The 14612-nt window shown below is 33.8% G+C and overlaps 1 protein-coding gene across 1 annotated transcript; it reads left to right on the plus strand.

The window, feature by feature from the left end:
- The first annotated feature begins 9784 nt into the window (after positions 1-9784).
- On the plus strand, positions 9785-10900 carry LOC113780021 (transcription factor MYB41-like). Its single transcript, XM_027325842.1, has 2 exons — positions 9785-10038; positions 10171-10900. The coding sequence occupies exons 1-2, from the start codon at positions 9785-9787 to the stop codon at positions 10898-10900; spliced, it is 984 nt and encodes a 327-aa protein (XP_027181643.1).
- The last annotated feature ends 3712 nt before the right edge of the window (positions 10901-14612 follow it).

Genomic DNA, 14612 nt, shown 5'->3' on the forward strand with positions numbered 1-14612 from the left:
ATATATATATATATATATATATATATGTCTTCTTTTCAGAATTTCTTACTTTTAACAAGTCCGATACAAATTCGCTACCAACCAATGAACCACCCTTAGCAACGTGAATTTCTTAATATTTCGTTCTTAATTATCTTTTGTTTGGGGGCTGGCGTGATCGGTTGTTCCTCAATCTAGATCCTTTTACCAAACTTTTAACCCAAAAGTGTCGAACCAGATTTAATTAATCTGGTTCATTCTCATACACTAATTAATTTCACTTCTACATTAATGATGATTATGGATTTACCATGATTCAAGCAAATGAGGTAAGGAACTCGGATGATTTCCTGCGTATCTCACCCATTTCCTAACCACCCCCGCTCGTACTATTGACAAAATAGGATTAGTGATGTCAAAATTGTTGATTAGGGGGCATAAATAACCTTAACATAACTTTAATCAATGGAGAGGTCAAGCACGATGCAAATTCAGCAGAATTCCTACTTCTGCTTTAACTAATTAATAATTAATAATCAGGTAATAATATTATTTTTGTGTCGTAAAGTTATTGGTTGCATGGAAGCTAGTTGGATAATACGTACGTAAATTGCTTTCAACTACAAGAAACTGACTAGGCAGTGAGACATTACCAGCTCAGGTGAAAAGCCTCGTGATTTTACTTGTTGCTGAATTAATGTTTGAATTCCATAATTAAATTTAACTTTTACCGACTCCATAACGCGGCCTTGATATTTGACTCATATTTGCAGTTAAATTGGTATACTCCATCTGCTGTGACGTTATTTCTTGAAAATTTTAGTCTGATTTGGGAGTGTGTATATGTGTGTGTGTGTGTTTGTGTGTGTATATATATATATATAGATAGATACACACAGGTATGGTCTTTTTAGCTATCCTTTTCTTTGTTCCCCAGAAATAAAACTACCCTATTCTCACAATGGAAATAAACCGGCAAAACTACCACAATTTCCTCGGATGACGACAGATATAATAATTTATTGGTCATAGGGGCATTTATTTTATGATTATATGATTGTCTGCTAACTGAAAGCTGTTTCTATTTCTCTTTGGGTGGTTAGAAAATCAGTTGATACCATTTGACCAATCGTTTCTTAACTTTAAATTATTGGACACAGTTATTTATTGCTTTTTTTTAAAAAAAAAAAAATTATTATTATATTAGAAGAAAACAGAGAAATACAAGCAGGTGAGGTATAACAATTAGGGCGTGGCACCTGTAACCCTAAACCGGCGAAAGGAAGGAAAGCCTAGCCTATCCAATCGGTATGCACCCCTAGCCAATTTGGGTAAATCCTTAATACCCTCATAGACATAAACCACATGCTGATGAGACACAGTTATTTATTGCTGATGAGGAAGAATATTGAACATTCTTAGGTAATTTTGTTAATCTTTTTTTCCTCTATTGACAATTTCTCAAATTAAACACAAGTTTCTCGTGTTTTCTCTTTTTCAAACGAGAGTTCACAAGAGTTAAATTCACCAATATTAATTCTCAATTCCCATCTTAAATTTACTAAAAACTTATATTAGTAAGCAAAACTACTTGTAAACAAATTGAATTGAGTATATGTAGGAGGCTAGTTGATTTTTTCTCCCAAGAAAGAAAAATTTCATACGGAAAGGACATCGATGTACGGAAAATTAGAAGCTAAATTGAATAAGTTTATTAATCACTGAATTCATTATAATCATGAGACTTCGACTCTGGTTATGAATTTCTTAACTTGTAGTAAATGTTAATTGGATTTACTTTCTTGAATCCCCAATTCATAATGAGCACTAGACTATTATAGTTCGTATATTATTGAGAAAAATGCCTACTACCAAGTCGTGTTATTTTCTTTCTATTAATTATATTTTTTCTCTTTTTGTGGAAAAGTTCAATAGTACCCAAGCTTGAATTTTCAAAACACGATGAGCATTACGTGTGTATTTTGAATGATCAAAATGCCAACTACCCGATTTTGTAATTTTTGTGTCATCAATTACCTCCCCGGTTTAATTTCTTTTAATGAGCGAAATTGTGTTACTAATTACTTTTTTTTTCCGTTTAGCAAAACCTGATAATAAACTTTGTTTTGTTTTCTAGGATAATGCTAATTTTTAATTACTTAATGGATGAAAATGAAATCCTACCAGTTTTAATTCTAATTAATTTGTTTCACTTACACAGGTGACTTGGAAAGATAGAAGAGCGTGGTAATTTATTTTCTCACATTCATTTAACCTAGAATTTCAATATGTTAGTAAGATTTTTATTTACTTTTTGACCTTTGCCAGGCAGGATCCAAGTGCTGTTAGATTTTGTTTCCTAACCCCAGAAGTAATTATAGACAACAAAGTCTTTAATGCCGACAGGCTAAACAAATCAATGTTCAAAAGAGCAGTTGGTCATAAGCAACATGACGAAGGCATTGATAGATACCAAATAATTCAAAGTACTTGGAAGTTAAGGAAGTTGACACATTTACAGGAAGGAAAATGTTATTTGCTCTCTCATTTTTGTTAATCACATTTTTACTATCATTTTAATTATATAATTTTCATTTATTAGACTATATGATAAAACAAATGATAGAGCATAAACAACAAAAAATAGAATGCAAATAACATTTCTGTTTAAAGAATTCTGCACAGAGACACTAGGGTGCAATGCACCAGTCGAAGTAAATGAACCATGAAACAAAGCTAGACGTTCCAATACTGCAATCACAATACAGTCCAATATGAGTTGAAGAGTATTGAGAAAGAACTTTTTTAATGAAGACTCATTAATTCACTTTATTTGTACTTAATTTACTATTTGAATGCACAAATTAGACAATGTTTTGTTTCGGTAAAGATTCGGTTAATAACATAAATTTCATTTCATTTCATTTCATTTTTGTTCGGACACCCGGGGAAGATAATTGTCATATATGGTAAAGTCTATCACAAATGTCAAACCTCAAAATTTTGTAGTAGTATATACATACCAAAAGCCATATAAAATAAAGATTAAAATTGATATGACAAATGATGATGGTCTGCTTAATTCTTTTTTTTTTTTTTTCCTTTGAGGTAAAGGGTTCACTTCATAATTAGAGAAGGAAGCAATGATTTTTGTAGTTTATTATCACCCAACATATGTTATACTTTATGATGAAATATTCGAACACATTAGGAGTTACGTTAATATAATGCACCTCATCAAATTTCACAAACTAATACTACGAAAGAAAATTTTGAAATTAAATAAAATCATATCATAAATTTTTATATTGTTCTTAGATAAGGTCATATGTTTTCTCACCTTTTGGACAAATTGGGAGAGATAATAGTTATAGTTTGACCTAGAAATAGTATTAACAAAGTCATACTCACAAAGATAAATTTGAGAGAGCAGTTGGATAATTAACGTTAGATTTGAAGTAAGACTTTCATTTCAGGCAATTTCCCCTCCGTAGACTTTTACAAAGGTACTTCACATCATCCCCAACTCCCTCAAGCCATGCACCCCTCCCTCCAGGGATTAAAAGATAAAAAAAATAAAAAATCATTTTCATTTTTAACCACAGCACATACATGAATTTGCACTTTCAACTTCAAAATCAATTCACCAATAACTGTTTTATTTGAATTATAAAAATATTAGAAACTTAGGCACTTTTGTAGCAAACAGTCAATCTACTAGTGGCACATTGTTGAATAAAACAACATTATTCATCTGCTAGTTTGCATAATCCATACTTGATTTAAGGAATCTTTTTCCATAAAATGTAATTTATTTGAAGGTAATGCTTTCAGGATTAGTATCTCCAATGCTTAATCAAATTTGGAAATATATTTGACTACACAAATTCAACAAATGCATCTCCCTTCTCTAGTTGTTTGGACGCCATCTTCAACTCTTAATCCTTTCATCTCCATCGTGGCTCACAATTTTTAGTTTTCAATTCTGCAGTGAAGACTTGTGAATGCAGCCAAAGTGGTCAGATGGCAAAAGATTATTTTTGTCTTGCAAGCCATTTTCTCAACGCTGATTGATCACTAGGTTAAGTGACGTCCTATTTCTCTCATAATTATTCTTGATTCTAATTTTTAGTTTGAAAATGTCTGCTGTTGTTAAGGAGCACAAGTAACCTATATTAAGTCTTAAACACTTCCAAACCACGACATTATATGCCTTAAATACGGATTATGTCTTCAAAGTTGGGCGAGAAGAATATTAAAGTATATGAGATGATTTCTTTAGAGAAAAGATAAATAAAAACAAATATATATCTACTTGGCTGATTCCCATTATTCTAATAATGACAATCAACTTAACATATCTAATATTAGCCTCTTTTCACAACTAAATGATATATAGTACATTGGCCAATGCATGTTTTTAACCGAACTTTCTAAAGCTATAGAGTTACTACTTTGTGAGGTGAATAAAAACTCGAGATTGAAACTTTGACCTCAACATACGAGGAAAAGTCGAACGAAATACAAAGAAGATGCAAGAATTTGGTGGATTTGTTCAAAGTGCTTGCAATTTTGTAAAGTTTCAAGATTAGTGGGCAAGGTTTTTCTCTAAATGGGATTCACTAACAATCACAAGTTTATCTGCAAAAGCAAGCCAACGTTGCAATGCAGATTCGGATATGAAATATAAAAGACGTCCCCTGACCATCACGTTGCATGGTAATGCTTTTGCTTTGCTCCTTTACTATTTAAAAAATTGGAGACATTTTTTTTATGGGAAAATTAGAGACAAATTGGTCAAACTACGCAACTCTTTAATCAAATATAAAGAAATCGTCAAATGGGAAGATCTATATTCGACATATAGATGATTCGTCTATTTAATTATTTTACCAGAAAATGGTGTAATTCGGGTAGCACAGCATTTTTTATTTGAAGTATCATTGTCCCGCGGCCACAGTTTTCTAATTCTTTGGATATGCTAATTGGTTGTCTCCCTTTCATGAGAATCCATTACGTATTGCAGATCTTATGAAGGGGAAAAAGATACGGGAATTATAAATAAAGTTGGTTATCCACCAATTACAAAGACATCCAACGCGCATTTCATACAAGGCGAATTTGGCACATTTGTAGTCACATAAATGATTTGAGAGTACATATCTATCTAGGTGTGTCTGTCACTATATATATATATATATATATATATATAAAACTTAAGTAGCCTAAAATAATTTATACATCACACTAGAGCAATTAGTGAGGTAATATTTCATATGATATGCATTAACGCTGTGACCTGCTTGTGTACGAGTAATTAGCATGAATGTGATTTCTTTTTTTCTTCCTGGCAAAAAAAAAAAAAAAAAGGAAAGAGAAAATGATTAAAAGGAATAAAAGAAGAAAAACATATAGTTGTGCATAGCTGGAGAAATATAGAGAGGGAGAAAAGAAATTGGAATCTGAGCTTGAGTTGGCTATTTGTTGAATCTATTTCTGTTTAGCTCTATGCTGTTTTGTTTTTGCTTGTATTTAGGGTCTGTTTGTTTCGACTGAAAAGATTTTCCAGAAAAATATTTTTTGTGATTTCCGCTGTTTGGCACAATTTAGAGCTAAGAAAATGATTTCTCTTGTAAAATCTTGTCCATAAGTGGGTGTAAAATAATTTCACTTATAAACTTGCTGAAGTTATTTTCCACCCTCTAATCCTGTCCCTTTTGTCCATAGTTACATTCATCAACATAAGAAGTAAAAGGCCATAGGAAACAGTTCCTGTGGGATTGTCCGACATCTTTTGGCAAAACATCGATCCTGTCATCCCCCTCTATTCATTCCATGTTATTCCTCCTCTCACACAAATGCAATCCAACCTATCACACATCCCATTGCATCTGAAACAATTAAGATCTATGGAAATAGGGAGGATCTAGAGAGACAAAACAAGGAGATTGGCAGCATAAAGAAAGAAGGGATCTCAAAGGAACTTTTACAGAAGGAAGAAAGTCTTTTAAGATTGGCCACGGAGGAGAGAGATGAACTAATTCTATATATCACTAAAAATGTCCAATTTTTGCGTTGGAAATTTCAATCTGAGATCTTCTAGATCTTTGAAAGAATTTTAGCGGTAAAAATATTCTTGTGAAAATTGGTTTTATTTCATTGTCATCTTCAATGTCTTATGACTGATTATGGTTGACTTGGAAAATTGATATTGATCATTCATGTGTCTATTGCCTTAATCTCATTTCAGTCAGAGAATGATGGCAAGAATTCATGAGGAATTGAATTAATTACTCATGAGGACAAATGTTTTCCAAAAGTAACCAAACAGATGAAAATTAGAAAGAAAACAAAACTTTTTCAAGAAGAAGACTTCCAATGAAATTATTTTTCCAAAGAAAATATTTTACAGCCTACCAAACAGACCCTTAGTGTAGTTTTTGTTCCTTCAGAGCTGTGCTATGTTTGAGGGTTTATCCTTTGTGCAAATTTTTCTTGAGTTTGGCAATAAAATTGAGCTTAAAAAACCATTTTTTTTAAGTATAAATAGGAAGTTTTGAATTCCCGATCTCTCACTCACATTTCTTTCTTTCGTACCATTCAAACCAAAAGAACGTATAATTTGAGATAGTAGCTTAGTTGGTGGAGGGAAGATAAACTATGCAACAGTCACATTCAAAATAAGCAGTTAGAACTAGAGACATTTGATTTGTACATAAATGAATCAAGACTGAATGGAATAATATGTGAATGTAGTCGTAAAATGACAAAATTGATGACATTTTGGTAGATGTGATTGTGAGGATTAAAGATGCATGATTTTGGAATAAAATAAAAATACGAGCAGCAGCCAAGCTAATCATTTGAGTATTGACGCTGAATGTAGCATATTAGCTGCCATATTTTTTTTTTTTTAAAAAAAAAACGAACGAAATGATCATTCATATCAAAGGACTACAAAACGAATTAGTTGCATTTGTATTGGAATCTCAGAAAAGAATTACTATTCAGTAGCATTGATGACCGAAGATAGAAACCTTGGAGATTTAAGGTTAAACCGTAACAACTCCTGCAAATGAAATCTTATGTCTTCAGTCGACTTAACTAGATGTGCTAATGTGCAAAGCAATGACAGAAATCTGTAGTATTGTTTTGTTGCTTAATTTCTATAAGTCATAAACAAGGGTTTGATACTATTTCTTGCACTAGGCATGGAATAATTATCTATAACAAAAAATTAAAGAAAGAAAAGCAACTTATTATGTAAGCCAAAATACAAAAGAAGGGGAATCCCAGTGAAATTTACCTCTAAATTAATAAGAGTTTAGATATGGTGGAGCAAAGATGAATACGTGTGATGAAAATGTTGAACCCGACAAACAAATAGTAAAAAGGTTACATATCTGAACCCCTCTCAGCATTCAAAACTGCTTTCTGTTTATACCATCTTATGTTTGTAGAAACTTTATGTGCTTCTCTCCTGACAAACATTTGGGACGTTACTCTATTCATTAGTCTCAAAAGGAATGTTTTACTTGTTGATCTAGTTCTTCTAAACCTACTTTCTTGTTTTCCATTATACCAAAACTTTCAATTGCAAAGTCTTCTTTCTTTCTAGATGCTTGATAAACTGAAGAAAAAAATAAAAGAAAAAAAAATAACACATTTATGGCCACTTCTCTAAAATTTAATCAATACCAACATGGTGAGCTACAAACTATACCAACTTTTTGAGCTATGATACATGTGCTTAGCTTAGACAAAACCTAGAATTGATTTGGCAAAAAGGCACTCGAAAATAATCTCAAAAACCAAAAGCCCATTTAGATGGTAAGTTTTCTAAAATTTTTTTTAAAAAAATATACTATAATATCGTGATGTATACAAGGTAAAAAGATGATTGAAAAATATATTGAGAAATTTTTCTTTTTTTTTTTACAAAAACTCGCAATCCAAGAAGGGCCCAAGATTTTTAAGGTGGCACTAAGGTAAAAGCAACAATACATGTTCGCTAAAACGTATTAAGCAAGTAACTTAGGTGTAATAACCAGATAATAATTCTAGTGTTGCCTTGGAAGTCAGCACTAGGCAAGTACAATTGAAAAGCACACAAGACAAATGGCCCTCTAGGCAAAAGGCAAAGTCTTATTTCTTCTCTTGTGGTCTAGACAAATTTCCAATCTTCTTTTCTTTGGTCGTCTAAATCGATAGAACCGATGTAAAAGTAGTACGCAACTTCCGTGCACCGAAGACTTGTTACTTTTTTTTTCTCGAAGACGAAATAAGACACACACACCCAACTAATTAAATTTGACTGAGGGTTAAAGCTAAGAAGACCTAAGAGGTAACCTAAGGGGGACCACAAAGCTTACCTATCCAGCCAATTGGTGACAGGAAGGCAAACCTGTGGACCTTAAGCCCAGGTTAAGTAATTCACATCCTAGCGATGTGGGAAGGATGCCCCTTTCCCCTCCCCCCAGGAGAACGCACCACCTGAATGGTTGTTTCTTTCTCGAAAACGAAATAAGACACACACACCCAACTAATTAAATTTGACTGAGGGTTAAAGTTAAGAAGACCTAAGAGGTAACCTAAGGGGGGCACCGAAGACTTGTTACAAGAATGTGTCTTTGGATTGTAAGTTTTCAAAGAAAATTTGTTACGTTTTCCGCGGACACATTTTTCAATCACGTTTTTATCTCATATATATCAAATCACTACAGTAATTTTTCTACAAAAAATTCAGAAAAATACAATCCAAACAATGCCTCACTGGAGCATGTATAAGCTGGAAAATTATCTAAAGGGTAATTTTATGGATTTTTTTTTCTGAAGGGTAATTTTTTTTTATGTATAATGCATGCACGGATTCTTCAGAAAACTATCTAGAATCGAAATGAATATATACATGCATAAACTCTCTACTATCTGAAATGAAAATGAGATTATTTTCAGTATGACAAATTTGTGGAGGATACATTAATAAAGCAATCAATGAAAAGGTTAATTGAACCACGGTCATCAAACTATTTCAAATATTTTGGTAATTTCATTCATTTAACTTCTAAATGTCTATTGATTTTTATTTTTGAAAAATAAACCAAGATACCCTTGGAGTGGTAAGATTGGACATGACATTAACTGAAGCAAATTAACAAAAGTGGCCCAAGTAAAAAATAAAAAGAAAGAGGTTCCATTTAGCATAAGTGAAATTTTGCAGTAGTTCACAATTACTGGATCACTTTGCTTGACCGAACATATAACAACAAACAAGAAGCAATTAGAAGGAAAGTACTATTTACTCAAATAATTTCACTATTGACTTGCTATTTCTTGGTCGTACTAACAAGAATTGTCCATCAAACTTGGTGGAAAAGGTAGAAAAAGGTAGAAGTAAAAGTCCTGATGGACAGCTTTCAACATACATACGTGTTCGAATGAACTGTTGAGAAAGTTCTGTCCACACAATGAAAGCGATACTGTCATTACCTAAACCTTATTTTAATTTCTATATGCAATTGGTTACGAGAAGCCTAGCTCTTCCTTCTGTAGAGGACTTCAAAAACAAACAAGAAACAAGAGGGTTGCTAGACGACTTTTTCTGGTTTTTCCTTCAGTTTGGAAGCAACACTTAAAATAACTGAGAAAAAGATTTTGACCTTCTCAATGAGAATTCCATCATAAAAGATTATGTTATCGCTCTTTACATCATATATATATACCTGTGATCTGTCCCAGTTTACCAATACATTGGATCAATATATCTCCTGTTTTTTGTATTGTTCGTGTCCTTCATCCTTGCAGGATGGCGAGGTCCCCAGAAAATGGTGTAAAGAAGGGGCCATGGTCGATTGAGGAAGACAAAAAATTGATTGAATATATTGAAAAGCATGGCCAGGGAAACTGGCAGACTCTTCCCAAGCAAGCAGGCTTAAATAGGTGCGGCAAGAGTTGCAGGCTAAGATGGACCAATTACCTGAGGCCTGGTATCAAGAGAGGAGGCTTCTCAGCTGAAGAGGAAGCGACCATCACAGCCCTCCATAAACAACTGGGAAACAAGTAAATATCTTCTTTTACCTTTTGTCATTTTATTTTTATCAACGATGAAAAACTTTGACAGTCAAATTTCGTGTTCCTTGTGGAACAATTAGGAATATTGGGCTTAACCTTGATATTTAACATGTGGTTTAGGTGGTCAAGAATTGCAGCTCACCTTCCTAGACGAACTGACAATGAAATCAAGAATTTTTGGAACACGCATTTGAAGAAGAAGCTGCTAAGGAAGGGCATTGACCCGACAACTCACAAGCCAATTCCTGATTTTAATCTCCTTAATCTTTCTCAGACTCAGCTCTCATCAGTTTCGAATCTGTACAATGTCATCAGTCCTTTGGATACTGCTCTTAACTTTCAAGCAAGTGCTAATGACTTGATCAAGTTCCAACTCCTCCAAAACATGATGCAAGCTATAAATCCAAATCCTCTTCCATATGTTCAGGGAAACACCAACTTGGCAGATCTTATCCAACTTAACTGGATTTTCAATGGGGCAAACACCGACTTCACTGTTGATCCCTTACAAGCACAGTCCATGACTGCAAATTTCTGCAATATTTCTCCACTACTGAATCAACAACAGACTTCCACTTCACATTCTTTGCAATGCTCAGATGGTGAAATGATTCCAGGTCCCATTCGTGATGACAACGTTAAAGTCCCCAGCAACGTGTATAAGTCAGAATATTCTCTTCCATCATTATTTTCAGTAACCCCTGAAAGCTCCGTTGTGAACCCACTTGAAAGCTTCATGCACACTTCCATACCCGCAGAAGCACCTGAACAGTCCAATGTCTTCGATGCTTTGGAAAGTCTCGTGGATGATGAAGCCAGCAGTTCGTTCTGGAAAGACATTTTGGGATGAGTTTTCTTCCCCGTCTTGCAACTGAAGGTTTCAGAGTAAATAAACATACCACCAAGTGGTAATACAAATTATGCATGTTAGATAAAGTCTTCTCCTGCTTCCGTTTGGCTGTTGGGAACTTGGTCGGGAGCAGAACCACCAGGCAGGGTGGTCGAGAATTATTCCCCTATTAACTTTGGCTCAGAGGAGCCAAAATCTCGTGAAAATCCTACTTATTTATGGAGTCATCTCCAAATTTGTTGCAGCATCATGCCACCATGGATGATAATGCTCTTCTATGGCACCATGAGGTGTGTCTGCCTATGTAAAAATACACCTGACTACTACGTGTATATCATTGTTCGTGAATATAGATTCGGTTCCTTATAGAAAGTGATTACTGCAGAGTTGTTCTTCATTCAGGACAGTCTTAAACTTCGTGAATATTTAAGCCTGAATGCATCTATAGTTGGTAATAAGATAAATTTTCCTTTATGTATTGGTTGAGGATAGAAAAATCTTCGCTTCATTGACTTCGTTAATAACAAAATCTTCGTTATAGATAAGATTTGTTAAAACGATATCTATGTGAGAAAGACAGTAACTCAAGTTTAAGCATTAACTATCTAGGTGCTGCCTGTAAAATTCCCTCTTGTTCATCATATTCTGGGCCATGTAACTTGAGTGTCGGATTGCCTTTTCCATTATGCACTTAACAATATTTGTCCATTTCACCTGTACTACCACACAAGTGGTAGAATTTCTTATAATTACTGATAGAATTTCTTAATTCACACATTAGGATTATTGTATTTGCTCATTTAGGCTGCACAAAAATATTATAACATTCTCTTATTTGGACAAATAACCACATAAATCGTGATAATATAGAATATATAACAGAGTAGAATGGCCACAATAATTATCATGAGGCAGCTGTCCATCTTAGCAAGAAGCTTCTATTCCATATACTTTATTCGGTCGGCCTTTTTCTGTTTTTCACCAAGTATTGTAATTATCCTATATAGTTGGTCTTTTTTTTTTTTTTTCCGAGACGCTAGAAGACTTGCATTGATCTAAAAGGTAACTTTACAATTCGAGCAACTGCTTGTTGACCCATATAACTTGTGTTCAAGAACACAGAGAAAAAGAAGCTTCCTCATCCAACCAAATGCCAAAGGCATATGAGCTAACATTAGCATTAGTAATACTATTATCATTCCTATCTAAGCAAAAAAAGCACATTCGAAACAATGACTTTAAGCAAAATATATCGTCTAGGATCATTGTCAATCTACCATCAAATGCTGTGCCGTGCTTACTATATAGTTGGTCATATATCAATTTTGATATCCATATTTCATTTCATGTATCAGAATCTCAACAAGTTAATGTAAACAATCCTAATAAGGAAGAAATAGACAGTAACTATTATATCTATTTGATCGTCGGAATATTAGTCCTGTACGATGTCTTGCGATACCATACAAGAGCAAACATGATGCACTATTTTACACTTGCTCATTCAATTATTTAATCAATGATAGTAAAACTCCATGGAACAAACTAATATGTTTCCAAAATTTTTTTGGTGCTAATGCATTCATCAATAGATATGCTTAAACGTACACCTTAAGATTTATGTATTATTCATAGAGTAATGTAGCAGTTAATTCACCTTGATGTGCTTAAATCCATCAAAACTCTTTTCGTTCTATAATAGAAAACAATAGTGAAAAACCTCAATAAAACATAAACAACTCAATTAATCACAAATAGTTAGAAACATTATAGCAAATATGAAATTAGCTAATGAGTTCCTTATTAGTGAAATGAACATGAAGATAACTCTGCCGGCATCCTTAAATTATAAGATCAAGAATCATACATAACGTAAAGGTGATATATCCTCAATAACTATATCAATTTACTTAATTGAACGCTCACTTTTTTCTTTTTTCTTTTTGCATTGTTTAGTACTAAGACCAAGAAAAATGCATAGGCATTTTTTGGTTTTTTCCTCTCCATGTATCTATTATATTTGTGTGAGTGATGGGTAAATGTTGGGCTACAAATGAATCCAATGACTTGCAAGTGTTCACGAGCCGACCCGGCCAAAAGTCAACTTGAATTCAATTAACATTGAGATCGAATCAAGTTCAAACCAATTAAGTTGAGCTATCAAACTCAAGCTGAGCATAGAGAAACTCGATTCATTAGCTTGCAAGTATATATACATGTGTGTTTGTGTATATATAAATATAAATAAATAACAAAAAAGCCCCCTGTGGTATAGCTATCATACAAAAAATTCCCTCTGGTTTCATATCATACACGTCGATACCCCATGCTTTGAATTATTGTGAAAATTCGACGGAAATCGTCAAATGTATCACGTTTGACTTAAACGCACTGGAAATGCGCGTGTTTCTTGCGGACAAGAGATTTCTACCACAAACTTTCAGCTGATATGCCTTCGTTACCCTTCAGTGACTTTAATAAAAAGTGGGAGACATCAAAATTGAAGGCTCGACCTTCATTGACTTTAATTCTTTCAGCTGATATGCTCGGCTTCAGCCAAAATTGAACGATTTCCATACATCGAGAGTAATCAGTCAAGCAGAGGTTGCAAGCCAGCAAAGGAATTGCAGGAAAGTGGAGAATCGACGTCTTCCTCAAGCTCTCGAACAACCAGCGGCGGAAACGGAGCTAGAGGTCTGCGATACCAGTATAAGATATGTATTTGTGGAAGGAATGTGAAGCTAAAGATTGTTGAGTCGGAAAAGCCATCGAAAGGAATGTTGTATTTTGTGTGTGAAAAAGATGAATATCGGTTCTTTTCATGGTATAGTCCAATCTACAGAGACGAGCCAGATCGAGATGCACCTGTCCCCGTAGTGAGCCAGCATGTTCAAGAAAATTCATATTTGGGTGGCGTGCTCTCAAAACTGGAAAATTTGGACAATGAAATGAAGAACTTGAAATTGCTAGTTGGAGGTTGTGTTATGGTAGCTATTTTTTCTATTTTATTGTTGTTGATGTCTACCAGATAAGATAATGGTAGGCTATTGTTGATGATGTAGTTCTTCATCTATCGAATTGCTAGTTGGTAGGCTGCTGTTGATGTTTTGGCATTTTGTTGCAGTGAAAAGGAATGAAATTGGTAATCTGTATATTGGAGTTTTGTTCTGGCAATTTGCATTTTGAAAACCCCCAAAAATGAACGAAATAAGCAATTTGGAGTTTTGTTTGGTAATCTGCATTTGAGCAAGTGTCTTGAAAATGAACAGAATTGCAGCAAGTACTAGTTGGAGTTTTGCGTTTTGTGTTATGTTATCTTTCCCTGTGGTGTTTTGTTTGATGTCTACCAACCGAATAATGGTCAGTGTTAGACCAAAAGTTCAATTCAAAGTTCTAACTACAAATCATCTTACCAATTTTACCGCTTCCCAATTGAAAAACTACACAATTCTTGAAATTTGCAAAGAAATATCGGCTCGTAGAATTGTGGGATGCTATCATCTTACCAATTTCCAGATTCATTCAGCAACTACAACTTACATAGTTGACAGAAAAAGAAGCAAAAAATAAATGTAGTTGCCATTTCACATAGCAGACACCAAAATCTGTTCACAGAAGAGATGTACAACAAATGTTTCCAGATTCATTCAGCAACTATAACTTATATAGTTGACCGAAAAAGAAGACAAAAAATGAATGTAACTGCCATTTC

The sequence above is a fragment of the Coffea eugenioides genome, chromosome 8, assembly GCF_003713205.1.
Source record: "Coffea eugenioides isolate CCC68of chromosome 8, Ceug_1.0, whole genome shotgun sequence".
NCBI classification, from domain to species: Eukaryota; Viridiplantae; Streptophyta; class Magnoliopsida; order Gentianales; family Rubiaceae; genus Coffea; species Coffea eugenioides.

Coding starts and splice junctions, on each gene's coding strand:
- LOC113780021 (XM_027325842.1), top strand. CDS start 9,785: ATGGCGAGGTCCCCAGAAAATGGTGTAAAGAAGGGGCCATGGTCGATT. Junction 10,039..10,170: donor CATAAACAACTGGGAAACAA/GTAAATATCTTC, acceptor CATGTGGTTTAG/GTGGTCAAGAATTGCAGCTC.